This window comes from Rhinoderma darwinii, unplaced genomic scaffold (genome assembly GCF_050947455.1).
Source record: "Rhinoderma darwinii isolate aRhiDar2 unplaced genomic scaffold, aRhiDar2.hap1 Scaffold_483, whole genome shotgun sequence".
Classification (NCBI taxonomy): Eukaryota; Metazoa; Chordata; class Amphibia; order Anura; family Rhinodermatidae; genus Rhinoderma; species Rhinoderma darwinii.
This window is the reverse complement of record NW_027464029.1, coordinates 51,007-78,866: the sequence shown is the minus strand read 5'-3', so window position 1 is coordinate 78,866 and position 27,860 is coordinate 51,007. Positions and strand designations below refer to the sequence as shown.

General features: G+C 48.0%; 1 protein-coding gene across 1 annotated transcript in view; it reads right to left on the bottom strand.

The window, feature by feature from the left end:
- LOC142719519 (thrombospondin-3-like) overlaps positions 1-27,860 on the bottom strand; it is a 105,315-nt gene that overhangs the window by 33,524 nt on the left and 43,931 nt on the right. The window contains exons 4-7 of the mRNA XM_075848783.1: positions 26,153-26,255; positions 26,040-26,066; positions 25,653-25,735; positions 25,371-25,422 (exon numbers count right to left, since the gene is read on the bottom strand). Of these exons, the coding sequence (XP_075704898.1) occupies positions 25,371-25,422; positions 25,653-25,735; positions 26,040-26,066; positions 26,153-26,255 (265 nt within the window). The remainder of the gene's footprint in view (positions 1-25,370; positions 25,423-25,652; positions 25,736-26,039; positions 26,067-26,152; positions 26,256-27,860) is intronic.

Genomic DNA, 27,860 nt, shown 5'->3' with positions numbered 1-27,860 from the left:
GACTGTGTCTGCTGGATCTCTGTAATCTCTGTTACTCTACAGTAGGAGAGGTGTCTGTGTCTGCGGGATCTCTGTAATCTCTGTTACTCTACAGTAGGAGATGTGTCTGTGTCTGCTGGATCTCTGTAGTCTCTGTTACTCTACAGTAGGAGATGTGTCTGTGTCTGCTGGATCTCTGTAGTCTCTGTTACTCTACAGTAGGAGAGGTGTCTGTGTCTGCTGGATCTCTGTAATCTCTGTTACTCTACAGTAGGAGAGGTGACTGTGTCTGCTGGATCTCTGTAGTCTCTGTTACTCTACAGCAGGAGAGGTGACTGTGTCTGCTGGATCTCTGTAGTCTCTGTTACTCTACAGTAGGAGAGGTGACTGTCTGCTGGATCTCTGTAGTCTCTGTTACTCTACAGTAGGAGAGGTGACTGTGTCTGCTGGATCTCTGTAATCTCTGTTACTCTACAGTAGGAGAGGTGTCTGTGTCTGCTGGATCTCTGTAGTCTCTGTTACTCTACAGTAGGAGAGGTGTCTGCTGGATCTCTGTAGTCTCTGTTACTCTACAGTAGGAGAGGTGACTGTGTCTGCTGGATCACTGTAATCTCTGTTACTCTACAGTAGGAGAGGTGACTGCTGTATCTCTGTAATCTCTGTTACTCTACAGTAGGAGAGGTGACTGTGTCTGCTGGATCTCTGTAGTCTCTGTTACTCTACAGTAGGAGAGGTGACTGTGTCTGCTGGATCTCTGTAGTCTCTGTTACTCTACAGTAGGAGAGGTGTCTGCTGGATCTCTGAAGTCTCTGTTACTCTACAGTAGGAGAGGTGACTGTGTCTGCTGGATCTCTGTAATCTCTGTTACTCTACAGTAGGAGAGGTGTCTGTGTCTGCTGGATCTCTGTAGTCTCTGTTACTCTACAGTAGGAGAGGTGTCTGTGTCTGCTGGATCTCTGTAATCTCTGTTACTCTACAGTAGGAGAGGTGTCTGTGTCTGCTGGATCTCTGTAGTCTATGTTACTCTACAGTAGGAGAGGTGTCTGTCTGCTGGATCTCTGTAGTCTCTGTTACTCTACAGTAGGAGAGGTGACTGTGTCTGCTGGATCTCTGTAGTCTCTGTTACTCTACAGTAGGAGAGGTGACTGTGTCTGCGGGATCTCTGTTACTCTACAGTAGGAGAGGAGAGGTGTCTGTGTCTGCTGGATCTCTGTTATCTCTGTTACTCTACAGTAGGAGAGGTGTCTGCTGGATCTCTGTAATCTCTGTTACTCTACAGTAGGAGAGGTGACTGTGTCTGCTGGATCTCTGTAATCTCTGTTACTCTACAGTAGGAGAGGTGTCTGTGGGATCTCTGTAATCTCTGTTACTCTACAGTAGGAGAGGTGACTGTGTCTGCTGGATCTCTGTAATCTCTGTTACTCTACAGTAGGAGAGGTGTCTGTGTCTGCTGGATCTCTGTAGTCTCTGTTACTCTACAGTAGGAGAGGTGTCTGTGTCTGCTGGATCTCTGTAGTCTCTGTTACTCTACAGTAGGAGAGGTGACTGTGTCTGCTGGATCTCTGTAGTCTCTGTTACTCTACAGTAGGAGAGGTGTCTGTGTCTGCTGGATCTCTGTAGTCTCTGTTACTCTACAGTAGGAGAGGTGACTGTCTGCTGGATCTCTGTAGTCTCTGTTACTCTACAGTAGGAGAGGTGTCTGTGTCTGCTGGATCTCTGTAGTCTCTGTTACTCTACAGTAGGAGAGGTGTCTGTGACTGCTGGATCTCTGTAGTCTCTGTTACTCTACAGTAGGAGAGGTGACTGTGTCTGCTGGATCTCTATAGTCTCTGTTACTCTACAGTAGGAGAGGTGCCTGTGTCTGCTGGATCTCTGTAGTCTCTGTTACTCTACAGTAGGAGAGGTGTCTGTGTCTGCTGGATCTCTGTAGTCTCTGTTACTCTACAGTAGGAGAGGTGACTGTGTCTGCGGGATCTCTGATCTCTGTTACTCTACAGTAGGAGAGGTGACTGTCTGCTGGATCTCTGTAATCTCTGTTACTCTACAGTAGGAGAGGTGACTGTGTCTGCTGGATCTCTGTAGTCTCTGTTACTCTACAGTAGGAGAGGTGACTGTGTCTGCGGGATCTCTGATCTCTGTTACTCTACAGTAGGAGAGGTGTCTGTGTCTGCTGGATCTCTGTAATCTCTGTTACTCTACAGTAGGAGAGGTGTCTGTGTCTGCTGGATCTCTGTAATCTCTGTTACTCTACAGTAGGAGAGGTGTCTGTGTCTGCGGGATCTCTGTAATCTCTGTTACTCTACAGTAGGAGAGGTGACTGTGTCTGCTGGATCTCTGTAATCTCTGTTACTCTACAGTAGGAGAGGTGTCTGTGGGATCTCTGTAATCTCTGTTACTCTACAGTAGGAGAGGTGACTGTGTCTGCTGGATCTCTGTAATCTCTGTTACTCTACAGTAGGAGAGGTGTCTGTGTCTGCTGGATCTCTGTAGTCTCTGTTACTCTACAGTAGGAGAGGTGACTGTGTCTGCTGGATCTCTGTAGTCTCTGTTACTCTACAGTAGGAGAGGTGTCTGTGTCTGCTGGATCTCTGTAGTCTCTGTTACTCTACAGTAGGAGAGGTGACTGTGTCTGCTGGATCTCTGTAGTCTCTGTTACTCTACAGTAGGAGAGGTGTCTGTGTCTGCTGGATCTCTGTAGTCTCTGTTACTCTACAGTAGGAGAGGTGTCTGTGACTGCTGGATCTCTGTAGTCTCTGTTACTCTACAGTAGGAGAGGTGACTGTGTCTGCTGGATCTCTATAGTCTCTGTTACTCTACAGTAGGAGAGGTGCCTGTGTCTGCTGGATCTCTGTAGTCTCTGTTACTCTACAGTAGGAGAGGTGTCTGTGTCTGCTGGATCTCTGTAGTCTCTGTTACTCTACAGTAGGAGAGGTGACTGTGTCTGCGGGATCTCTGATCTCTGTTACTCTACAGTAGGAGAGGTGTCTGTGTCTGCTGGATCTCTGTAATCTCTGTTACTCTACAGTAGGAGAGGTGTCTGCTGGATCTCTGTAATCTCTGTTACTCTACAGTAGGAGAGGTGTCTGTGTCTGCGGGATCTCTGTAATCTCTGTTACTCTACAGTAGGAGAGGTGACTGTGTCTGCTGGATCTCTGTAATCTCTGTTACTCTACAGTAGGAGAGGTGTCTGTGTCTGCTGGATCTCTATAGTCTCTGTTACTCTACAGTAGGAGAGGTGTCTGTGTCTGCTGGATCTCTATAGTCTCTGTTACTCTACAGTAGGAGAGGTGTCTGTGTCTGCTGGATCTCTCTAATCTCTGTTACTCTACAGTAGGAGAGGTGTCTGTGTCTGCGGGATCTCTGTAATCTCTGTTACTCTACAGTAGGAGAGGTGACTGTGTCTGCTGGATCTCTGTAATCTCTGTTACTCTACAGTAGGAGAGGTTACTGTGTCTGCTGGATCTCTGTAATCTCTGTTACTCTACAGTAGGAGAGGTGTCTGTGGGATCTCTGTAATCTCTGTTACTCTACAGTAGGAGAGGTGACTGTCTGCTGGATCTCTGTAATCTCTGTTACTCTACAGTAGGAGAGGTGTCTGTGTCTGCTGGATCTCTGTAGTCTCTGTTACTCTACAGTAGGAGAGGTGACTGTCTGCTGGATCTCTGTAGTCTCTGTTACTCTACAGTAGGAGAGGTGTCTGTGTCTGCTGGATCTCTGTAGTCTCTGTTACTCTACAGTAGGAGAGGTGACTGTGTCTGCTGGATCTCTGTAGTCTCTGTTACTCTACAGTAGGAGAGGTGTCTGTGTCTGCTGGATCTCTGTAGTCTCTGTTACTCTACAGTAGGAGAGGTGTCTGTGACTGCTGGATCTCTGTAGTCTCTGTTACTCTACAGTAGGAGAGGTGACTGTGTCTGCTGGATCTCTATAGTCTCTGTTACTCTACAGTAGGAGAGGTGCCTGTGTCTGCTGGATCTCTGTAGTCTCTGTTACTCTACAGTAGGAGAGGTGTCTGTGTCTGCTGGATCTCTGTAGTCTCTGTTACTCTACAGTAGGAGAGGTGACTGTGTCTGCGGGATCTCTGATCTCTGTTACTCTACAGTAGGAGAGGTGTCTGTGTCTGCTGGATCTCTGTAATCTCTGTTACTCTACAGTAGGAGAGGTGTCTGCTGGATCTCTGTAATCTCTGTTACTCTACAGTAGGAGAGGTGTCTGTGTCTGCGGGATCTCTGTAATCTCTGTTACTCTACAGTAGGAGAGGTGACTGTGTCTGCTGGATCTCTGTAATCTCTGTTACTCTACAGTAGGAGAGGTGACTGTGTCTGCTGGATCTCTGTAGTCTCTGTTACTCTACAGTAGGAGAGGTGTCTGTGTCTGCTGGATCTCTGTAGTCTCTGTTACTCTACAGTAGGAGAGGTGACTGTGTCTGCGGGATCTCTGATCTCTGTTACTCTACAGTAGGAGAGGTGCCTGTGTCTGCTGGATCTCTGTAATCTCTGTTACTCTACAGTAGGAGAGGTGTCTGCTGGATCTCTGTAATCTCTGTTACTCTACAGTAGGAGAGGTGATTGTGTCTGCTGGATCTCTGTAATCTCTGTTACTCTACAGTAGGAGAGGTGTCTGTGGGATCTCTGTAATCTCTGTTACTCTACAGTAGGAGAGGTGACTGTGTCTGCTGGATCTCTGTAATCTCTGTTACTCTACAGTAGGAGAGGTGTCTGTGTCTGCTGGATCTCTGTAGTCTCTGTTACTCTACAGTAGGAGAGGTGACTGTGTCTGCTGGATATCTGTAGTCTCTGTTACTCTACAGTAGGAGAGGTGTCTGCTGGATCTCTGTAATCTCTGTTACTCTACAGTAGGAGAGGTGTCTGTGGGATCTCTGTAATCTCTGTTACTCTACAGTAGGAGAGGTGACTGTGTCTGCTGGATCTCTGTAATCTCTGTTACTCTACAGTAGGAGAGGTGTCTGTGTCTGCGGGATCTCTGTAATCTCTGTTACTCTACAGTAGGAGATGTGTCTGTGTCTGCTGGATCTCTGTAGTCTCTGTTACTCTACAGTAGGAGAGGTGTCTGTGTCTGCTGGATCTCTGTAATCTCTGTTACTCTATAGTAGGAGAGGTGTCTGCGGGATCTCTGTAATCTCTGTTACTCTACAGTAGGAGAGGTGACTGTGTCTGCTGGATCTCTGTAATCTCTGTTACTCTACAGTAGGAGAGGTGTCTGTGGGATCTCTGTAATCTCTGTTACTCTACAGTAGGAGAGGTGACTGTGTCTGCTGGATCTCTGTAATCTCTGTTACTCTACAGTAGGAGAGGTGTCTGTGTCTGCTGGATCTCTGTAGTCTCTGTTACTCTACAGTAGGAGAGGTGACTGTGTCTGCTGGATCTCTGTAGTCTCTGTTACTCTACAGTAGGAGAGGTGTCTGCTGGATCTCTGTAATCTCTGTTACTCTACAGTAGGAGAGGTGTCTGTGGGATCTCTGTAATCTCTGTTACTCTACAGTAGGAGAGGTGACTGTGTCTGCTGGATCTCTAATGTCTGTTACTCTACAGTAGGAGAGGTGTCTGTGTCTGCGGGATCTCTGTAATCTCTGTTACTCTACAGTAGGAGATGTGTCTGTTGGATCTCTGTAGTCTCTGTTACTCTACAGTAGGAGATGTGTCTGTGTCTGCTGGATCTCTGTAGTCTCTGTTACTCTACAGTAGGAGAGGTAACTGTCTGCTGGATCTCTGTAGTCTCTGTTACTCTACAGTAGAAGAGGTGACTGTGTCTGCTGGATCTCTGTAGTCTCTGTTACTCTACAGTAGGAGAGGTGTCTGTGTCTGCTGGATCTCTGTAATCTCTGTTACTCTACAGTAGGAGAGGTGACTGTGTCTGCTGGATCTCTGTAGTCTCTGTTACTCTACAGTAGGAGAGGTGACTGTGTCTGCTGGATCTCTGTAGTCTCTGTTACTCTACAGTAGGAGAGGTGACTGTGTCTGCTGGATCTCTGTAGTCTCTGTTACTCTACAGTAGGAGAGGTGACTGTGTCTGCTGGATCTCTGTAATCTCTGTTACTCTACAGTAGGAGAGGTGTCTGTGTCTGCTGGATCTCTGTAGTCTCTGTTACTCTACAGTAGGAGAGGTGACTGTGTCTGCTGGATCTCTGTAGTCTCTGTTACTCTACAGTAGGAGAGGTGTCTGCTGGATCTCTGTTACTCTACAGTAGGAGAGGTGTCTGTGTCTGCGGGATCTCTGTAATCTCTGTTACTCTACAGTAGGAGAAGTGTCTGTGTCTGCTGGATCTCTGTAATCTCTGTTACTCTACAGTAGGAGAGGTGACTGTGTCTGCTGGATCTCTGTAGTCTCTGTTACTCTACAGTAGGAGAGGTGACTGTGTCTGCTGGATCTCTGTAGTCTCTGTTACTCTACAGTAGGAGAGGTGACTGTGTCTGCTGGATCTCTGTAATCTCTGTTACTCTACAGTAGGAGAGGTGTCTGTGTCTGCTGGATCTCTGTAGTCTCTGTTACTCTACAGTAGGAGAGGTGACTGTGTCTGCTGGATCTCTGTAGTCTCTGTTACTCTACAGTAGGAGAGGTGTCTGCTGGATCTCTGTTACTCTACAGTAGGAGAGGTGTCTGTGTCTGCGGGATCTCTGTAATCTCTGTTACTCTACAGTAGGAGAAGTGTCTGTGTCTGCTGGATCTCTGTAATCTCTGTTACTCTACAGTAGGAGAGGTGACTGTGTCTGCTGGATCTCTGTAGTCTCTGTTACTCTACAGTAGGAGAGGTGACTGTGTCTGCTGGATCTCTGTAATCTCTGTTACTCTACAGTAGGAGAGTTGTCTGTCTGCTGGATCTCTGTAGTCTCTGTTACTCTACAGTAGGAGAGGTGACTGTGTCTGCTGGATCTCTGTAGTCTCTGTTACTCTACAGTAGGAGAGGTGTCTGCTGGATCTCTGAAGTCTCTGTTACTCTACAGTAGGAGAGGTTACTGTGTCTGCTGGATCTCTGTAATCTCTGTTACTCTACAGTAGGAGAGGTGTCTGTGTCTGCTGGATCTCTGTAGTCTCTGTTACTCTACAGTAGGAGAGGTGTCTGTGTCTGCTGGATCTCTGTAATCTCTGTTACTCTACAGTAGGAGAGGTTTCTGTGTCTGCTGGATCTCTGTAGTCTATGTTACTCTACAGTAGGAGAGGTGTCTGTCTGCTGGATCTCTGTAGTCTCTGTTACTCTACAGTAGGAGAGGTGACTGTGTCTGCTGGATCTCTGTAGTCTCTGTTACTCTACAGTAGGAGAGGTGACTGTGTCTGCTGGATCTCTGTAGTCTCTGTTACTCTACAGTAGGAGAGGTGACTGTGTCTGCTGGATCTCTGTAGTCTCTGTTACTCTACAGTAGGAGAGGTGACTGTGTCTGCTGGATCTCTGTAATCTCTGTTACTCTACAGTAGGAGAGGTGTCTGTGTCTGCTGGATCTCTGTAGTCTCTGTTACTCTACAGTAGGAGAGGTGACTGCTGGATCTCTGTAGTCTCTGTTACTCTACAGTAGGAGAGGTGACTGTGTCTGCTGGATCTCTGTAGTCTCTGTTACTCTACAGTAGGAGAGGTGACTGTGTCTGCTGGATCTCTGTAGTCTCTGTTACTCTACAGTAGGAGAGGTGTCTGTCTGCTGGATCTCTGTAGTCTCTGTTACTCTACAGTAGGAGAGGTGTCTGTGTCTGCTGGATCTCTGTAGTCTCTGTTACTCTACAGTAGGAGAGGTGACTGTGTCTGCTGGATCTCTGTAGTCTCTGTTACTCTACAGTAGGAGAGGTGTCTGTCTGCTGGATCTCTGTAGTCTCTGTTACTCTACAGTAGGAGAGGTGTCTGTGTCTGCTGGATCTCTGTAGTCTCTGTTACTCTACAGTAGGAGAGGTGACTGCTGGATCTCTGTAGTCTCTGTTACTCTACAGTAGGAGAGGTGACTGTGTCTGCTGGACCTCTGTAGTCTCTGTTACTCTACAGTAGGAGAGGTGTCTGTGTCTGCTGGATCTCTGTAATCTCTGTTACTCTATAGTAGGAGAGGTGTCTGCGGGATCTCTGTAATCTCTGTTACTCTACAGTAGGAGAGGTGACTGTGTCTGCTGGATCTCTGTAATCTCTGTTACTCTACAGTAGGAGAGGTGTCTGTGGGATCTCTGTAATCTCTGTTACTCTACAGTAGGAGAGGTGACTGTGTCTGCTGGATCTCTGTAATCTCTGTTACTCTACAGTAGGAGAGGTGTCTGTGTCTGCTGGATCTCTGTAGTCTCTGTTACTCTACAGTAGGAGAGGTGTCTGCTGGATCTCTGTAATCTCTGTTACTCTACAGTAGGAGAGGTGTCTGTGGGATCTCTGTAATCTCTGTTACTCTACAGTAGGAGAGGTGACTGTGTCTGCTGGATCTCTGTAATCTCTGTTACTCTACAGTAGGAGAGGTGTCTGTGTCTGCGGGATCTCTGTAATCTCTGTTACTCTACAGTAGGAGATGTGTCTGTGTCTGCTGGATCTCTGTAGTCTCTGTTACTCTACAGTAGGAGATGTGTCTGTGTCTGCTGGATCTCTGTAGTCTCTGTTACTCTACAGTAGGAGAGGTGTCTGTGTCTGCTGGATCTCTGTAATCTCTGTTACTCTACAGTAGGAGAGGTGACTGTGTCTGCTGGATCTCTGTAGTCTCTGTTACTCTACAGCAGGAGAGGTGACTGTGTCTGCTGGATCTCTGTAGTCTCTGTTACTCTACAGTAGGAGAGGTGACTGTCTGCTGGATCTCTGTAGTCTCTGTTACTCTACAGTAGGAGAGGTGACTGTGTCTGCTGGATCTCTGTAATCTCTGTTACTCTACAGTAGGAGAGGTGTCTGTGTCTGCTGGATCTCTGTAGTCTCTGTTACTCTACAGTAGGAGAGGTGTCTGTGTCTGCTGGATCTCTGTAGTCTCTGTTACTCTACAGTAGGAGAGGTGACTGTGTCTGCTGGATCACTGTAATCTCTGTTACTCTACAGTAGGAGAGGTGACTGCTGTATCTCTGTAATCTCTGTTACTCTACAGTAGGAGAGGTGACTGTGTCTGCTGGATCTCTGTAGTCTCTGTTACTCTACAGTAGGAGAGGTGACTGTGTCTGCTGGATCTCTGTAGTCTCTGTTACTCTACAGTAGGAGAGGTGTCTGCTGGATCTCTGAAGTCTCTGTTACTCTACAGTAGGAGAGGTGACTGTGTCTGCTGGATCTCTGTAATCTCTGTTACTCTACAGTAGGAGAGGTGTCTGTGTCTGCTGGATCTCTGTAGTCTCTGTTACTCTACAGTAGGAGAGGTGTCTGTGTCTGCTGGATCTCTGTAATCTCTGTTACTCTACAGTAGGAGAGGTGTCTGTGTCTGCTGGATCTCTGTAGTCTATGTTACTCTACAGTAGGAGAGGTGTCTGTCTGCTGGATCTCTGTAGTCTCTGTTACTCTACAGTAGGAGAGGTGACTGTGTCTGCTGGATCTCTGTAGTCTCTGTTACTCTACAGTAGGAGAGGTGACTGTGTCTGCGGGATCTCTGATCTCTGTTACTCTACAGTAGGAGAGGAGAGGTGTCTGTGTCTGCTGGATCTCTGTTATCTCTGTTACTCTACAGTAGGAGAGGTGTCTGCTGGATCTCTGTAATCTCTGTTACTCTACAGTAGGAGAGGTGACTGTGTCTGCTGGATCTCTGTAATCTCTGTTACTCTACAGTAGGAGAGGTGTCTGTGGGATCTCTGTAATCTCTGTTACTCTACAGTAGGAGAGGTGACTGTGTCTGCTGGATCTCTGTAGTCTCTGTTACTCTACAGTAGGAGAGGTGTCTGTGTCTGCTGGATCTCTGTAGTCTCTGTTACTCTACAGTAGGAGAGGTGTCTGTGTCTGCTGGATCTCTGTAATCTCTGTTACTCTACAGTAGGAGAGGTGACTGTGTCTGCTGGATCTCTGTAATCTCTGTTACTCTACAGTAGGAGAGTTGTCTGTGTCTGCTGGATCTCTATAGTCTCTGTTACTCTACAGTAGGAGAGGTGTCTGTGACTGCTGGATCTCTGTAGTCTCTGTTACTCTACAGTAGGAGAGGTGACTGTGTCTGCTGGATCTCTGTAGTCTCTGTTACTCTACAGTAGGAGAGGTGACTGTGTCTGCTGGATCTCTGTAGTCTCTGTTACTCTACAGTAGGAGAGGTGACTGTGTCTGCTGGATCTCTGTAGTCTCTGTTACTCTACAGTAGGAGAGGTGACTGTGTCTGCTGGATCTCTGTAGTCTCTGTTACTCTACAGTAGGAGAGGTGTCTGTGTCTGCTGGATCTCTGTAGTCTCTGTTACTCTACAGTAGGAGAGGTGACTGTGTCTGCGGGATCTCTGATCTCTGTTACTCTACAGTAGGAGAGGAGAGGTGTCTGTGTCTGCTGGATCTCTGTAATCTCTGTTACTCTACAGTAGGAGAGGTGTCTGCTGGATCTCTGTAATCTCTGTTACTCTACAGTAGGAGAGGTGACTGTGTCTGCTGGATCTCTGTAATCTCTGTTACTCTACAGTAGGAGAGGTGTCTGTGGGATCTCTGTAATCTCTGTTACTCTACAGTAGGAGAGGTGACTGTGTCTGCTGGATCTCTGTAATCTCTGTTACTCTACAGTAGGAGAGGTGTCTGTGTCTGCTGGATCTCTGTAGTCTCTGTTACTCTACAGTAGGAGAGGTGTCTGTGTCTGCTGGATCTCTGTAGTCTCTGTTACTCTACAGTAGGAGAGGTGACTGTGTCTGCTGGATCTCTGTAGTCTCTGTTACTCTACAGTAGGAGAGGTGTCTGTGTCTGCTGGATCTCTGTAGTCTCTGTTACTCTACAGTAGGAGAGGTGACTGTCTGCTGGATCTCTGTAGTCTCTGTTACTCTACAGTAGGAGAGGTGTCTGTGTCTGCTGGATCTCTGTAGTCTCTGTTACTCTACAGTAGGAGAGGTGTCTGTGACTGCTGGATCTCTGTAGTCTCTGTTACTCTACAGTAGGAGAGGTGACTGTGTCTGCTGGATCTCTATAGTCTCTGTTACTCTACAGTAGGAGAGGTGCCTGTGTCTGCTGGATCTCTGTAGTCTCTGTTACTCTACAGTAGGAGAGGTGTCTGTGTCTGCTGGATCTCTGTAGTCTCTGTTACTCTACAGTAGGAGAGGTGACTGTGTCTGCGGGATCTCTGATCTCTGTTACTCTACAGTAGGAGAGGTGACTGTCTGCTGGATCTCTGTAATCTCTGTTACTCTACAGTAGGAGAGGTGACTGTGTCTGCTGGATCTCTGTAGTCTCTGTTACTCTACAGTAGGAGAGGTGACTGTGTCTGCGGGATCTCTGATCTCTGTTACTCTACAGTAGGAGAGGTGTCTGTGTCTGCTGGATCTCTGTAATCTCTGTTACTCTACAGTAGGAGAGGTGTCTGTGTCTGCTGGATCTCTGTAATCTCTGTTACTCTACAGTAGGAGAGGTGTCTGTGTCTGCGGGATCTCTGTAATCTCTGTTACTCTACAGTAGGAGAGGTGACTGTGTCTGCTGGATCTCTGTAATCTCTGTTACTCTACAGTAGGAGAGGTGTCTGTGGGATCTCTGTAATCTCTGTTACTCTACAGTAGGAGAGGTGACTGTGTCTGCTGGATCTCTGTAATCTCTGTTACTCTACAGTAGGAGAGGTGTCTGTGTCTGCTGGATCTCTGTAGTCTCTGTTACTCTACAGTAGGAGAGGTGACTGTGTCTGCTGGATCTCTGTAGTCTCTGTTACTCTACAGTAGGAGAGGTGACTGTGTCTGCTGGATCTCTGTAGTCTCTGTTACTATACAGTAGGAGAGGTGTCTGTGTCTGCTGGATCTCTGTAGTCTCTGTTACTCTACAGTAGGAGAGGTGTCTGTGACTGCTGGATCTCTGTAGTCTCTGTTACTCTACAGTAGGAGAGGTGACTGTGTCTGCTGGATCTCTATAGTCTCTGTTACTCTACAGTAGGAGAGGTGCCTGTGTCTGCTGGATCTCTGTAGTCTCTGTTACTCTACAGTAGGAGAGGTGTCTGTGTCTGCTGGATCTCTGTAGTCTCTGTTACTCTACAGTAGGAGAGGTGACTGTGTCTGCGGGATCTCTGATCTCTGTTACTCTACAGTAGGAGAGGTGTCTGTGTCTGCTGGATCTCTGTAATCTCTGTTACTCTACAGTAGGAGAGGTGTCTGCTGGATCTCTGTAATCTCTGTTACTCTACAGTAGGAGAGGTGTCTGTGTCTGCGGGATCTCTGTAATCTCTGTTACTCTACAGTAGGAGAGGTGACTGTGTCTGCTGGATCTCTGTAATCTCTGTTACTCTACAGTAGGAGAGGTGTCTGTGTCTGCTGGATCTCTATAGTCTCTGTTACTCTACAGTAGGAGAGGTGTCTGTGTCTGCTGGATCTCTATAGTCTCTGTTACTCTACAGTAGGAGAGGTGTCTGTGTCTGCTGGATCTCTCTAATCTCTGTTACTCTACAGTAGGAGAGGTGTCTGTGTCTGCGGGATCTCTGTAATCTCTGTTACTCTACAGTAGGAGAGGTGACTGTGTCTGCTGGATCTCTGTAATCTCTGTTACTCTACAGTAGGAGAGGTTACTGTGTCTGCTGGATCTCTGTAATCTCTGTTACTCTACAGTAGGAGAGGTGTCTGTGGGATCTCTGTAATCTCTGTTACTCTACAGTAGGAGAGGTGACTGTGTCTGCTGGATCTCTGTAATCTCTGTTACTCTACAGTAGGAGAGGTGTCTGTGTCTGCTGGATCTCTGTAGTCTCTGTTACTCTACAGTAGGAGAGGTGACTGTGTCTGCTGGATCTCTGTAGTCTCTGTTACTCTACAGTAGGAGAGGTGTCTGTGTCTGCTGGATCTCTGTAGTCTCTGTTACTCTACAGTAGGAGAGGTGACTGTGTCTGCTGGATCTCTGTAGTCTCTGTTACTCTACAGTAGGAGAGGTGTCTGTGTCTGCTGGATCTCTGTAGTCTCTGTTACTCTACAGTAGGAGAGGTGTCTGTGACTGCTGGATCTCTGTAGTCTCTGTTACTCTACAGTAGGAGAGGTGACTGTGTCTGCTGGATCTCTATAGTCTCTGTTACTCTACAGTAGGAGAGGTGCCTGTGTCTGCTGGATCTCTGTAGTCTCTGTTACTCTACAGTAGGAGAGGTGTCTGTGTCTGCTGGATCTCTGTAGTCTCTGTTACTCTACAGTAGGAGAGGTGACTGTGTCTGCGGGATCTCTGATCTCTGTTACTCTACAGTAGGAGAGGTGTCTGTGTCTGCTGGATCTCTGTAATCTCTGTTACTCTACAGTAGGAGAGGTGTCTGCTGGATCTCTGTAATCTCTGTTACTCTACAGTAGGAGAGGTGTCTGTGTCTGCGGGATCTCTGTAATCTCTGTTACTCTACAGTAGGAGAGGTGACTGTGTCTGCTGGATCTCTGTAATCTCTGTTACTCTACAGTAGGAGAGGTGTCTGTGTCTGCTGGATCTCTATAGTCTCTGTTACTCTACAGTAGGAGAGGTGTCTGTGTCTGCTGGATCTCTATAGTCTCTGTTACTCTACAGTAGGAGAGGTGTCTGTGTCTGCTGGATCTCTCTAATCTCTGTTACTCTACAGTAGGAGAGGTGTCTGTGTCTGCGGGATCTCTGTAATCTCTGTTACTCTACAGTAGGAGAGGTGACTGTGTCTGCTGGATCTCTGTAATCTCTGTTACTCTACAGTAGGAGAGGTGACTGTGTCTGCTGGATCTCTGTAGTCTCTGTTACTCTACAGTAGGAGAGGTGTCTGCTGGATCTCTGAAGTCTCTGTTACTCTACAGTAGGAGAGGTGACTGTGTCTGCTGGATCTCTGTAATCTCTGTTACTCTACAGTAGGAGAGGTGTCTGTGTCTGCTGGATCTCTGTAGTCTCTGTTACTCTACAGTAGGAGAGGTGTCTGTGTCTGCTGGATCTCTGTAATCTCTGTTACTCTACAGTAGGAGAGGTGTCTGTGTCTGCTGGATCTCTGTAGTCTATGTTACTCTACAGTAGGAGAGGTGTCTGTCTGCTGGATCTCTGTAGTCTCTGTTACTCTACAGTAGGAGAGGTGACTGTGTCTGCTGGATCTCTGTAGTCTCTGTTACTCTACAGTAGGAGAGGTGACTGTGTCTGCTGGATCTCTGTAGTCTCTGTTACTCTACAGTAGGAGAGGTGTCTGTGTCTGCTGGATCTCTGTAGTCTCTGTTACTCTACAGTAGGAGAGGTGACTGTGTCTGCTGGATCTCTGTAGTCTCTGTTACTCTACAGTAGGAGAGGTGACTGTGTCTGCTGGATCTCTGTAGTCTCTGTTACTCTACAGTAGGAGAGGTGACTGTGTCTGCTGGATCTCTGTAGTCTCTGTTACTCTACAGTAGGAGAGGTGACTGTGTCTGCTGGATCTCTGTAGTCTCTGTTACTCTACAGTAGGAGAGGTGTCTGTGTCTGCTGGATCTCTGTAATCTCTGTTACTCTACAGTAGGAGAGGTGTCTGTGTCTGCGGGATCTCTGTAATCTCTGTTACTCTACAGTAGGAGAGGTGTCTGTGACTGCTGGATCTCTGTAGTCTCTGTTACTCTACAGTAGGAGAGGTGACTGTGTCTGCTGGATCTCTGTAGTCTCTATTACTCTACAGTAGGAGAGGTGACTGTGTCTGCTGGATCTCTGTAGTCTCTGTTACTCTACAGTAGGAGAGGTGACTGTGTCTGCTGGATCTCTGTAGTCTCTGTTACTCTACAGTAGGAGAGGTGACTGTGTCTGCTGGATCTCTGTAGTCTCTGTTACTCTACAGTAGGAGAGGTGTCTGTGTCTGCTTGATCTCTGTAGTCTCTGTTACTCTACAGTAGGAGAGGTGACTGTGTCTGCGGGATCTCTGATCTCTGTTACTCTACAGTAGGAGAGGAGAGGTGTCTGTGTCTGCTGGATCTCTGTAATCTCTGTTACTCTACAGTAGGAGAGGTGTCTGCTGGATCTCTGTAATCTCTGTTACTCTACAGTAGGAGAGGTGACTGTGTCTGCTGGATCTCTGTAATCTCTGTTACTCTACAGTAGGAGAGGTGTCTGCGGGATCTCTGTAATCTCTGTTACTCTACAGTAGGAGAGGTGACTGTGTCTGCTGGATCTCTGTAGTCTCTGTTACTCTACAGTAGGAGAGGTGTCTGTGTCTGCTGGATCTCTGTAGTCTCTGTTACTCTACAGTAGGAGAGGTGTCTGTGTCTGCTGGATCTCTGTAATCTCTGTTACTCTACAGTAGGAGAGGTGTCTGTGTCTGCGGGATCTCTGTAATCTCTGTTACTCTACAGTAGGAGAGGTGACTGTGTCTGCTGGATCTCTATAGTCTCTGTTACTCTACAGTAGGAGAGGTGTCTGTGACTGCTGGATCTCTGTAGTCTCTGTTACTCTACAGTAGGAGAGGTGACTGTGTCTGCTGGATCTCTGTAGTCTCTATTACTCTACAGTAGGAGAGGTGACTGTGTCTGCTGGATCTCTGTAGTCTCTGTTACTCTACAGTAGGAGAGGTGACTGTGTCTGCTGGATCTCTGTAGTCTCTGTTACTCTACAGTAGGAGAGGTGACTGTGTCTGCTGGATCTCTGTAGTCTCTGTTACTCTACAGTAGGAGAGGTGTCTGTGTCTGCTGGATCTCTGTAGTCTCTGTTACTCTACAGTAGGAGAGGTGACTGTGTCTGCGGGATCTCTGATCTCTGTTACTCTACAGTAGGAGAGGAGAGGTGTCTGTGTCTGCTGGATCTCTGTAATCTCTGTTACTCTACAGTAGGAGAGGTGTCTGCTGGATCTCTGTAATCTCTGTTACTCTACAGTAGGAGAGGTGACTGTGTCAGCTGGATCTCTGTAATCTCTGTTACTCTACAGTAGGAGAGGTGTCTGTGGGATCTCTGTAATCTCTGTTACTCTACAGTAGGAGAGGTGACTGTGTCTGCTGGATCTCTGTAATCTCTGTTACTCTACAGTAGGAGAGGTGTCTGTGTCTGCTGGATCTCTGTAGTCTGTTACTCTACAGTAGGAGAGGTGACTGTGTCTGCTGGATCTCTGTAGTCTCTGTTACTCTACAGTAGGAGAGGTGACTGTGTCTGCTGGATCTCTGTAGTCTCTGTTACTCTACAGTAGGAGAGGTGTCTGTGTCTGCTGGATCTCTGTAGTCTCTGTTACTCTACAGTAGGAGAGGTGTCTGTGACTGCTGGATCTCTGTAGTCTCTGTTACTCTACAGTAGGAGAGGTGACTGTGTCTGCTGGATCTCTATAGTCTCTGTTACTCTACAGTAGGAGAGGTGCCTGTGTCTGCTGGATCTCTGTAGTCTCTGTTACTCTACAGTAGGAGAGGTGTCTGTGTCTGCTGGATCTCTGTAGTCTCTGTTACTCTACAGTAGGAGAGGTGACTGTGTCTGCGGGATCTCTGATCTCTGTTACTCTACAGTATAAGAGGTGTCTGTGTCTGCTGGATCTCTGTAATCTCTGTTACTCTACAGTAGGAGAGGTGTCTGTGTCTGCGGGATCTCTGTAATCTCTGTTACTCTACAGTAGGAGAGGTGTCTGTGTCTGCTGGATCTCTATAGTCTCTGTTACTCTACAGTAGGAGAGGTGTCTGTGTCTGCTGGATCTCTATAGTCTCTGTTACTCTACAGTAGGAGAGGTGTCTGTGTCTGCTGGATCTCTGTAGTCTCTGTTACTCTACAGTAGGAGAGGTGACTGTCTGCTGGATCTCTGTAATCTCTGTTACTCTACAGTAGGAGAGGTGACTGTGTCTGCTGGATCTCTGTAGTCTCTGTTACTCTACAGTAGGAGAGGTGACTGTGTCTGCGGGATCTCTGATCTCTGTTACTCTACAGTAGGAGAGGTGTCTGTCTGCTGGATCTCTGTAATCTCTGTTACTCTACAGTAGGAGAGGTGTCTGCTGGATCTCTGTAATCTCTGTTACTCTACAGTAGGAGAGGTGATTGTGTCTGCTGGATCTCTGTAATCTCTGTTACTCTACAGTAGGAGAGGTGTCTGTGGGATCTCTGTAATCTCTGTTACTCTACAGTAGGAGAGGTGACTGTGTCTGCTGGATCTCTGTAATCTCTGTTACTCTACAGTAGGAGAGGTGTCTGTGTCTGCTGGATCTCTGTAGTCTCTGTTACTCTACAGTAGGAGAGGTGACTGTGTCTGCTGGATCTCTGTAGTCTCTGTTACTCTACAGTAGGAGAGGTGTCTGCTGGATCTCTGTAATCTCTGTTACTCTACAGTAGGAGAGGTGTCTGTGGGATCTCTGTAATCTCTGTTACTCTACAGTAGGAGAGGTGACTGTGTCTGCTGGATCTCTGTAATCTCTGTTACTCTACAGTAGGAGAGGTGTCTGTGTCTGCGGGATCTCTGTAACCTCTGTTACTCTACAGTAGGAGATGTGTCTGTGTCTGCTGGATCTCTGTAGTCTCTGTTACTCTACAGTAGGAGAGGTGTCTGTGTCTGCTGGATCTCTGTAATCTCTGTTACTCTATAGTAGGAGAGGTGTCTGCGGGATCTCTGTAATCTCTGTTACTCTACAGTAGGAGAGGTGACTGTGTCTGCTGGATCTCTGTAATCTCTGTTACTCTACAGTAGGAGAGGTGTCTGTGGGATCTCTGTAATCTCTGTTACTCTACAGTAGGAGAGGTGTCTGTGTCTGCTGGATCTCTGTAGTCTCTGTTACTCTACAGTAGGAGAGGTGTCTGTGGGATCTCTGTTACTCTACAGTAGGAGAGGTGACTGTGTCTGCTGGATCTCTGTAATCTCTGTTACTCTACAGTAGGAGAGGTGTCTGTGTCTGCGGGATCTCTGTAATCTCTGTTACTCTACAGTAGGAGATGTGTCTGTTGGATCTCTGTAGTCTCTGTTACTCTACAGTAGGAGATGTGTCTGTGTCTGCTGGATCTCTGTAGTCTCTGTTACTCTACAGTAGGAGAGGTGTCTGTGACTGCTGGATCTCTGTAGTCTCTGTTACTCTACAGTAGGAGAGGTGACTGTGTCTGCTGGATCTCTGTAGTCTCTGTTACTCTACAGTAGGAGAGGTGACTGTCTGCTGGATCTCTGTAGTCTCTGTTACTCTACAGTAGGAGAGGTGAATGTGTCTGCTGGATCTCTGTAACTCTACAGTAGGAGAGGTGACTGTGTCTGCTGGATCTCTGTAGTCTCTGTTACTCTACAGTAGGAGAGGTGTCTGTGTCTGCTGGATCTCTGTAATCTCTGTTACTCTACAGTAGGAGAGGTGACTGTGTCTGCTGGATCTCTGTAGTCTCTGTTACTCTACAGTAGGAGAGGTGACTGTGTCTGCTGGATCTCTGTAATCTCTGTTACTCTACAGTAGGAGAGGTGACTGTGTCTGCTGGATCTCTGTAGTCTCTGTTACTCTACAGTAGGAGAGGTGTCTGTGTCTGCTGGATCTCTGTAGTCTCTGTTACTCTACAGTAGGAGAGGTGACTGTGACTGCTGGATCTCTGTAATCTCTGTTACTCTACAGTAGGAGAGGTGTCTGCTGGATCTCTGTAATCTCTGTTACTCTACAGTAGGAGAGGTGTCTGTTGGATCTCTGTAGTCTCTGTTACTCTACAGTAGGAGAGGTGACTGTGTCTGCTGGATCTCTGTAGTCTCTGTTACTCTACAGTAGGAGAGGTGACTGTGTCTGCTGGATCTCTGTAATCTCTGTTACTCTACAGTAGGAGAGGTGTCTGTGTCTGCTGGATCTCTGTAGTCTCTGTTACTCTACAGTAGGAGAGGTGTCTGTGTCTGCTGGATCTCTGTAATCTCTGTTACTCTACAGTAGGAGAGGTGTCTGTGTCTGCGGGATCTCTGTAATCTCTGTTACTCTACAGTAGGAGAGGTGTCTGTGACTGCTGGATCTCTGTAGTCTCTGTTACTCTACAGTAGGAGAGGTGACTGTGTCTGCTGGATCTCTGTAGTCTCTATTACTCTACAGTAGGAGAGGTGACTGTGTCTGCTGGATCTCTGTAGTCTCTGTTACTCTACAGTAGGAGAGGTGACTGTGTCTGCTGGATCTCTGTAGTCTCTGTTACTCTACAGTAGGAGAGGTGACTGTGTCAGCTGGATCTCTGTAGTCTCTGTTACTCTACAGTAGGAGAGGTGTCTGTGTCTGCTGGATCTCTGTAGTCTCTGTTACTCTACAGTAGGAGAGGTGACTGTGTCTGCGGGATCTCTGATCTCTGTTACTCTACAGTAGGAGAGGAGAGGTGTCTGTGTCTGCTGGATCTCTGTAATCTCTGTTACTCTACAGTAGGAGAGGTGTCTGTGGGATCTCTGTAATCTCTGTTACTCTACAGTAGGAGAGGTGACTGTGTCTGCTGGATCTCTGTAATCTCTGTTACTCTACAGTAGGAGAGGTGTCTGTGGGATCTCTGTAATCTCTGTTACTCTACAGTAGGAGAGGTGACTGTGTCTGCTGGATCTCTGTAATCTCTGTTACTCTACAGTAGGAGAGGTGTCTGTGTCTGCTGGATCTCTGTAGTCTCTGTTACTCTACAGTAGGAGAGGTGACTGTGTCTGCTGGATCTCTGTAGTCTCTGTTACTCTACAGTAGGAGAGGTGTCTGTGTCTGCTGGATCTCTGTAGTCTCTGTTACTCTACAGTAGGAGAGGTGACTGTGTCTGCTGGATCTCTGTAGTCTCTGTTACTCTACAGTAGGAGAGGTGTCTGTGTCTGCTGGATCTCTGTAGTCTCTGTTACTCTACAGTAGGAGAGGTGTCTGTGACTGCTGGATCTCTGTAGTCTCTGTTACTCTACAGTAGGAGAGGTGACTGTGTCTGCTGGATCTCTATAGTCTCTGTTACTCTACAGTAGGAGAGGTGCCTGTGTCTGCTGGATCTCTGTAGTCTCTGTTACTCTACAGTAGGAGAGGTGTCTGTGTCTGCTGGATCTCTGTAGTCTCTGTTACTCTACAGTAGGAGAGGTGACTGTGTCTGCGGGATCTCTGATCTCTGTTACTCTACAGTATAAGAGGTGTCTGTGTCTGCTGGATCTCTGTAATCTCTGTTACTCTACAGTAGGAGAGGTGTCTGTGGGATCTCTGTAATCTCTGTTACTCTACAGTAGGAGAGGTGACTGTGTCTGCTGGATCTCTGTAATCTCTGTTACTCTACAGTAGGAGAGGTGTCTGTGTCTGCTGGATCTCTATAGTCTCTGTTACTCTACAGTAGGAGAGGTGTCTGTGTCTGCTGGATCTCTATAGTCTCTGTTACTCTACAGTAGGAGAGGTGACTGTGTCTGCTGGATCTCTGTAGTCTCTATTACTCTACAGTAGGAGAGGTGACTGTGTCTGCTGGATCTCTGTAGTCTCTGTTACTCTACAGTAGGAGAGGTGTCTGTGTCTGCTGGATCTCTGTAGTCTCTGTTACTCTACAGTAGGAGAGGTGACTGTGTCTGCTGGATCTCTGTAGTCTCTGTTACTCTACAGTAGGAGAGGTGACTGTCTGCTGGATCTCTGTAATCTCTGTTACTCTACAGTAGGAGAGGTGACTGTGTCTGCTGGATCTCTGTAGTCTCTGTTACTCTACAGTAGGAGAGGTGACTGTGTCTGCGGGATCTCTGATCTCTGTTACTCTACAGTAGGAGAGGTGTCTGTTTCTGCTGGATCTCTGTAATCTCTGTTACTCTACAGTAGGAGAGGTGTCTGCTGGATCTCTGTAATCTCTGTTACTCTACAGTAGGAGAGGTGTCTGCTGGATCTCTGTAGTCTCTGTTACTCTACAGTAGGAGAGGTGACTGTGTCTGCTGGATCTCTGTAGTCTCTGTTACTCTACAGTAGGAGAGGTGACTGTGTCTGCTGGATCTCTAATCTCTGTTACTCTACAGTAGGAGAGGTGTCTGTGTCTGCTGGATCTCTGTAGTCTCTGTTACTCTACAGTAGGAGAGGTGATTGTGTCTGCTGGATCTCTGTAGTCTCTGTTACTCTACAGTAGGAGAGGTGACTGTGTCTGCTGGATCTCTAATCTCTGTTACTCTACAGTAGGAGAGGTGTCTGTGTCTGCTGGATCTCTGTAGTCTCTGTTACTCTACAGTAGGAGAGGTGACTGTGTCTGCTGGATCTCTGTAGTCTCTGTTACTCTACAGTAGGAGAGGTGTCTGCTGGATCTCTGTAATCTCTGTTACTCTACAGTAGGAGAGGTGTCTGTGGGATCTCTGTAATCTCTGTTACTCTACAGTAGGAGAGGTGACTGTGTCTGCTGGATCTCTGTAATCTCTGTTACTCTACAGTAGGAGAGGTGTCTGTGTCTGCGGGATCTCTGTAATCTCTGTTACTCTACAGTAGGAGATGTGTCTGTGTCTGCTGGATCTCTGTAGTCTCTGTTACTCTACAGTAGGAGAGGTGTCTGTGTCTGCTGGATCTCTGTAATCTCTGTTACTCTATAGTAGGAGAGGTGTCTGCGGGATCTCTGTAATCTCTGTTACTCTACAGTAGGAGAGGTGTCTGTGGGATCTCTGTAATCTCTGTTACTCTACAGTAGGAGAGGTGTCTGTGTCTGCTGGATCTCTGTAGTCTCTGTTACTCTACAGTAGGAGAGGTGTCTGTGGGATCTCTGTAATCTCTGTTACTCTACAGTAGGAGAGGTGACTGTGTCTGCTGGATCTCTGTAATCTCTGTTACTCTACAGTAGGAGAGGTGTCTGTGTCTGCGGGATCTCTGTAATCTCTGTTACTCTACAGTAGGAGAGGTGACTGTGTCTGCTGGATCTCTGTAGTCTCTGTTACTCTACAGTAGGAGAGGTGAATGTGTCTGCTGGATCTCTGTAGTCTCTGTTACTCTACAGTAGGAGAGGTGACTGTGTCTGCTGGATCTCTGTAGTCTCTGTTACTCTACAGTAGGAGAGGTGTCTGTGTCTGCTGGATCTCTGTAATCTCTGTTACTCTACAGTAGGAGAGGTGACTGTGTCTGCTGGATCTCTGTAGTCTCTGTTACTCTACAGTAGGAGAGGTGACTGTGTCTGCTGGATCTCTGTAATCTCTGTTACTCTACAGTAGGAGAGGTGACTGTGTCTGCTGGATCTCTCTAATCTCTGTTACTCTACAGTAGGAGAGGTGTCTGTGTCTGCTGGATCTCTGTAGTCTCTGTTACTCTACAGTAGGAGAGGTGATTGTGTCTGCTGGATCTCTGTAGTCTCTGTTACTCTACAGTAGGAGAGGTGACTGTGTCTGCTGGATCTCTAATCTCTGTTACTCTACAGTAGGAGAGGTGTCTGTGTCTGCTGGATCTCTGTAGTCTCTGTTACTCTACAGTAGGAGAGGTGACTGTGTCTGCTGGATCTCTGTAGTCTCTGTTACTCTACAGTAGGAGAGGTGTCTGCTGGATCTCTGTAATCTCTGTTACTCTACAGTAGGAGAGGTGTCTGTGGGATCTCTGTAATCTCTGTTACTCTACAGTAGGAGAGGTGACTGTGTCTGCTGGATCTCTGTAATCTCTGTTACTCTACAGTAGGAGAGGTGTCTGTGTCTGCGGGATCTCTGTAATCTCTGTTACTCTACAGTAGGAGATGTGTCTGTGTCTGCTGGATCTCTGTAGTCTCTGTTACTCTACAGTAGGAGAGGTGTCTGTGTCTGCTGGATCTCTGTAATCTCTGTTACTCTATAGTAGGAGAGGTGTCTGCGGGATCTCTGTAATCTCTGTTACTCTACAGTAGGAGAGGTGTCTGTGGGATCTCTGTAATCTCTGTTACTCTACAGTAGGAGAGGTGTCTGTGTCTGCTGGATCTCTGTAGTCTCTGTTACTCTACAGTAGGAGAGGTGTCTGTGGGATCTCTGTAATCTCTGTTACTCTACAGTAGGAGAGGTGACTGTGTCTGCTGGATCTCTGTAATCTCTGTTACTCTACAGTAGGAGAGGTGTCTGTGTCTGCGGGATCTCTGTAATCTCTGTTACTCTACAGTAGGAGAGGTGACTGTGTCTGCTGGATCTCTGTAGTCTCTGTTACTCTACAGTAGGAGAGGTGAATGTGTCTGCTGGATCTCTGTAGTCTCTGTTACTCTACAGTAGGAGAGGTGACTGTGTCTGCTGGATCTCTGTAGTCTCTGTTACTCTACAGTAGGAGAGGTGTCTGTGTCTGCTGGATCTCTGTAATCTCTGTTACTCTACAGTAGGAGAGGTGACTGTGTCTGCTGGATCTCTGTAGTCTCTGTTACTCTACAGTAGGAGAGGTGACTGTGTCTGCTGGATCTCTGTAATCTCTGTTACTCTACAGTAGGAGAGGTGACTGTGTCTGCTGGATCTCTGTAGTCTCTGTTACTCTACAGTAGGAGAGGTGTCTGTGTCTGCTGGATCTCTGTAGTCTCTGTTACTCTACAGTAGGAGAGGTGACTGTGACTGCTGGATCTCTGTAATCTCTGTTACTCTACAGTAGGAGAGGTGTCTGCTGGATCTCTGTAATCTCTGTTACTCTACAGTAGGAGAGGTGTCTGTGTCTGCTGGATCTCTGTAGTCTCTGTTACTCTACAGTAGGAGAGGTGACTGTGACTGCTGGATCTCTGTAATCTCTGTTACTCTACAGTAGGAGAGGTGACTGTGTCTGCTGGATCTCTGTAGTCTCTGTTACTCTACAGTAGGAGAGGTGTCTGTGTCTGCTGGATCTCTGTAATCTGTTACTCTACAGTAGGAGAGGTGTCTGTGTCTGCTGGATCTCTGTAGTCTCTGTTACTCTACAGTAGGAGAGGTGTCTGCTGGATCTCTGTAGTCTCTGTTACTCTACAGTAGGAGAGGTGTCTGTGTCTGCTGGATCTCTGTAGTCTCTGTTACTCTACAGTAGGAGAGGTGTCTGTCTGCTGGATCTCTGTAATCTCTGTTACTCTACAGTAGGAGAGGTGTCTGTGTCTGCTGGATCTCTGTAGTCTCTGTTACTCTACAGTAGGAGAGGTGTCTGTTGGATCTCTGTAGTCTCTGTTACTCTACAGTAGGAGAGGTGTCTGTCCGCTGGATCTCTGTAATCTCTGTTACTCTACAGTAGGAGAGGTGTCTGTGTCTGCTGGATCTCTGTAGTCTCTGTTACTCTACAGTAGGAGAGGTGTCTGTGTCTGCTGGATCTCTGTAGTCTCTGTTACTCTACAGTAGGAGAGGTGTCTGTCTGCTGGATCTCTGTAGTCTCTGTTACTCTACAGTAGGAGAGGTGTCTGTGTCTGCTGGATCTCTGTAATCTCTGTTACTCTACAGTAGGAGAGGTGTCTGTGTCTGCTGGATCTCTGTAGTCTCTGTTACTCTACAGTAGGAGAGGTGACTGTGACTGCTGGATCTCTGTAATCTCTGTTACTCTACAGTAGGAGAGGTGACTGTGTCTGCTGGATCTCTGTAGTCTCTGTTACTCTACAGTAGGAGAGGTGTCTGTGTCTGCTGGATCTCTGTAGTCTCTGTCACTCTACAGTAGGAGAGGTGTCTGTGACTGCTGGATCTCTGTAATCTCTGTTACTCTACAGTAGGAGAGGTGACTGTGTCTGCTGGATCTCTGTAGTCTCTGTTACTCTACAGTAGGAGAGGTGACTGTGTCTGCTGGATCTCTGTAATCTCTGTTACTCTACAGTAGGAGAGGTGTCTGTGTCTGCTGGATCTCTGTAGTCTCTGTTACTCTACAGTAGGAGAGGTGTCTGTGTCTGCTGGATCTCTGTAGTCTCTGTTACTCTACAGTAGGAGAGGTGTCTGTGTCTGCTGGATCTCTGTAGTCTCTGTTACTCTACAGTAGGAGACGTGTCTGCTGGATCTCTGTAATCTCTGTTACTCTACAGTAGGAGAGGTGTCCGTGTCTGCTGGATCTCTGTAATCTCTGTTACTCTACAGTAGGAGAGGTGACTGCTGGATCTCTGTAGTCTCTGTTACTCTACAGTAGGAGAGGTGTCTGCTGGATCTCTGTAGTCTCTGTTACTCTACAGTAGGAGAGGTGTCTGTGTCTGCTGGATCTCTGTAGTCTGTTACTCTACAGTAGGAGAGGTGTCTGTGACTGCTGGATCTCTGTAGTCTCTGTTACTCTACAGTAGGAGAGGTGTCTGTGTCTGCTGGATCTCTGTAGTCTCTGTTACTCTACAGTAGGAGAGGTGTCTGAGTCTGCTGGATCTCTGTAGTCTCTGTTACTCTACAGTAGGAGAGGTGTCTGTGTCTGCTGGATCTCTGTAGTCTCTGTTACTCTACAGTAGGAGAGGTGTCTGTGTCTGCTGGATCTCTGTAGTCTCTGTTACTCTACAGTAGGAGAGGTGTCTGTGTCTGCTGGATCTCTGTAGTCTCTGTTACTCTACAGTAGGAGAGGTGTCTGTGTCTGCTGGATCTCTGTAGTCTCTGTTACTCTACAGTAGGAGAGGTGTCTGTGACTGCTGGATCTCTGTGGTCGCGGAGCAGAGCATGCTGGGAATATCTGTCCATGTTGTAGGTACTCACCGCACACCTGACACTCCATGATGGTATTACGGATGAGGGACATCTCCTTCACCTGGACACAGAGACATTAGTCAGTAGACGCCCTCCCTCTGACATTCGCCTCCTTGTCTGGGGACTCCTGTTCTTGGGGGACTGATACAAGTTTTAAGTTTGATAAATCCTCAATACTCTGCTCATTGCTGGGCCGTTCATGTGACTGGTGTGACCCTATCTGGAGAATGACCGGTGACCCCTAAATCTCAGTACCCAGAAACCCCGCTGTGTAATGCTGCACCCCCTGACCTGGTCCCGGATGTCTTCTCTCAGCTCAGCCAGGACCTTATTGAACAGCGTCATCTGTGTGATCAGGGCCTTGGTGTGTTCTCCTGAGAAGAAGGAGCACAACTATTAGAAGCTTCGAGGTTCCCAGGCTGAGCCCCCATCACTGCAGCCACTTACCCAGGCTGAGCCCCCATCACTGCAGCCACTTACCCAGGCTGAGCCCCCATCACTGCAGCCACTTACCCAGGCTGAGCCCCCATCACTGCAGCCACTTACCCAGGCTGAGCCCCCATCACTGCAGCCACTTACCCAGGCTGAGCCCCCATCACTGCAGCCACTTACCCAGGCTGAGCCCCCATCACTGCAGCCACTTACCCAGGCTGAGCCCCCATCACTGCAGCCACTTACCCAGGATGGAATTGACCACTCCGTTCACTGTGAGGAGGGGACACAAAGCAGAGAGGTGAATGAGACGCTGCACCGGTCCACAGTAACGCCGGCCCCGCAGCCCACCACCCTACCTGTATTGTGAATGGACTCGTCATCCTGGAAGGGGCACTCGCTCAGGGCCCCCACTCTGCTCAGAGACCCCCCAAGAACAAACTTCATGGATTCAACGGAGCCCTAAGCAGTGAGGAAAATAAAAAATCCCCACGTTAGAGGAAAACGGAGAAGGACCCTAACCCCCCCCCCCCACCCGCGCCCCCGCCTACAGCTTTTTCCCGGCTGATGTATTTGAAAGTGAAGCACAAGGTATAAAAGGTTGGGGGCCACTGCCTTAGCCTATCCCCTCTGATCAATAACATGACGGGGCCCACATTCACACATATACGCAGGCCCTCACACATATACGCAGGCCCTCACACACATACGCAGGCCCTCACACACATACGCAGGCCCTCACACACATATACGCAGGCCCTCACACACATATACGCAGGCCCTCACACACATACGCAGGCCCCACACATATACGCAGGCCCTCACACACATATACGCAGGCCCTCACACACATATACGCAGGCCCTCACACACATACGCAGGCCCCACACATATACGCAGGCCCTCACACACATATACGCAGGCCCTCACACACATACGCAGGCCCTCACACACATACGCAGGCCCTCACACACATACGCAGGCCCTCACACACATATACGCAGGCCCTCACACACATATACGCAGGCCCTCACACACATATACGCAGGCCCTCACACACATATACGCAGGCCCTCACACACATATACGCAGGCCCTCACACACATATACGCAGGCCCTCACACACATATACGCAGGCCCCTCACACACATATACGCAGGCCCCTCACACACATATACGCAGGCCCTCGCACATATACACGCAGGCCCTCACACACATATACGCAGGCCCTCACACATATACGCAGGCCCCACACATATACGCAGGCCCTCACACACATATACGCAGGCCCTCACACACATATACGCAGGCCCTCACACACATATACGCAGGCCCTCACACACATACGCAGGCCCCACACATATACGCAGGCCCCACACACATATACGCAGGCCCTCACACATATACGCAGGCCCTCACACATATACGCAGGCCCGCTCACATATACGCAGGCCCTCGCACATATACGCAGGCCCTCGCACATATACGCAGGCCCTCACACACATATACGCAGGCCCTCACATATACGCAGGCCCTCACACACATATACGCAGGCCCCACACACATATACGCAGGCCCTCACACATATACGCAGGCCCTCACACATATACGCAGGCCCGCTCACATATACGCAGGCCCTCGCACATATACGCAGGCCCTCGCACATATACGCAGGCCCTCGCACATATACGCAGGCCCTCACACATATACGCAGGCCCTCACACATATACGCAGGCCCCACACACATATACGCAGGCCCCACACATATACGCAGGCCCTCACACACATATACGCAGGCCCTCACACACATATACGCAGGCCCTCACACACATATACGCAGGCCCTCACACATATACGCAGGCCCTCACACATATACGCAGGCCCTCACACATATACGCAGGCCCTCACACATATACGCAGGCCCTCACACATATACGCAGGCCCTCACACATATACGCAGGCCCTCACACACATATACGCAGGCCCCCGCACATATACGCAGGCCCTCACACATATACGCAGGCCCTCACACATATACGCAGGCCCTCACACATATACGCAGGCCCT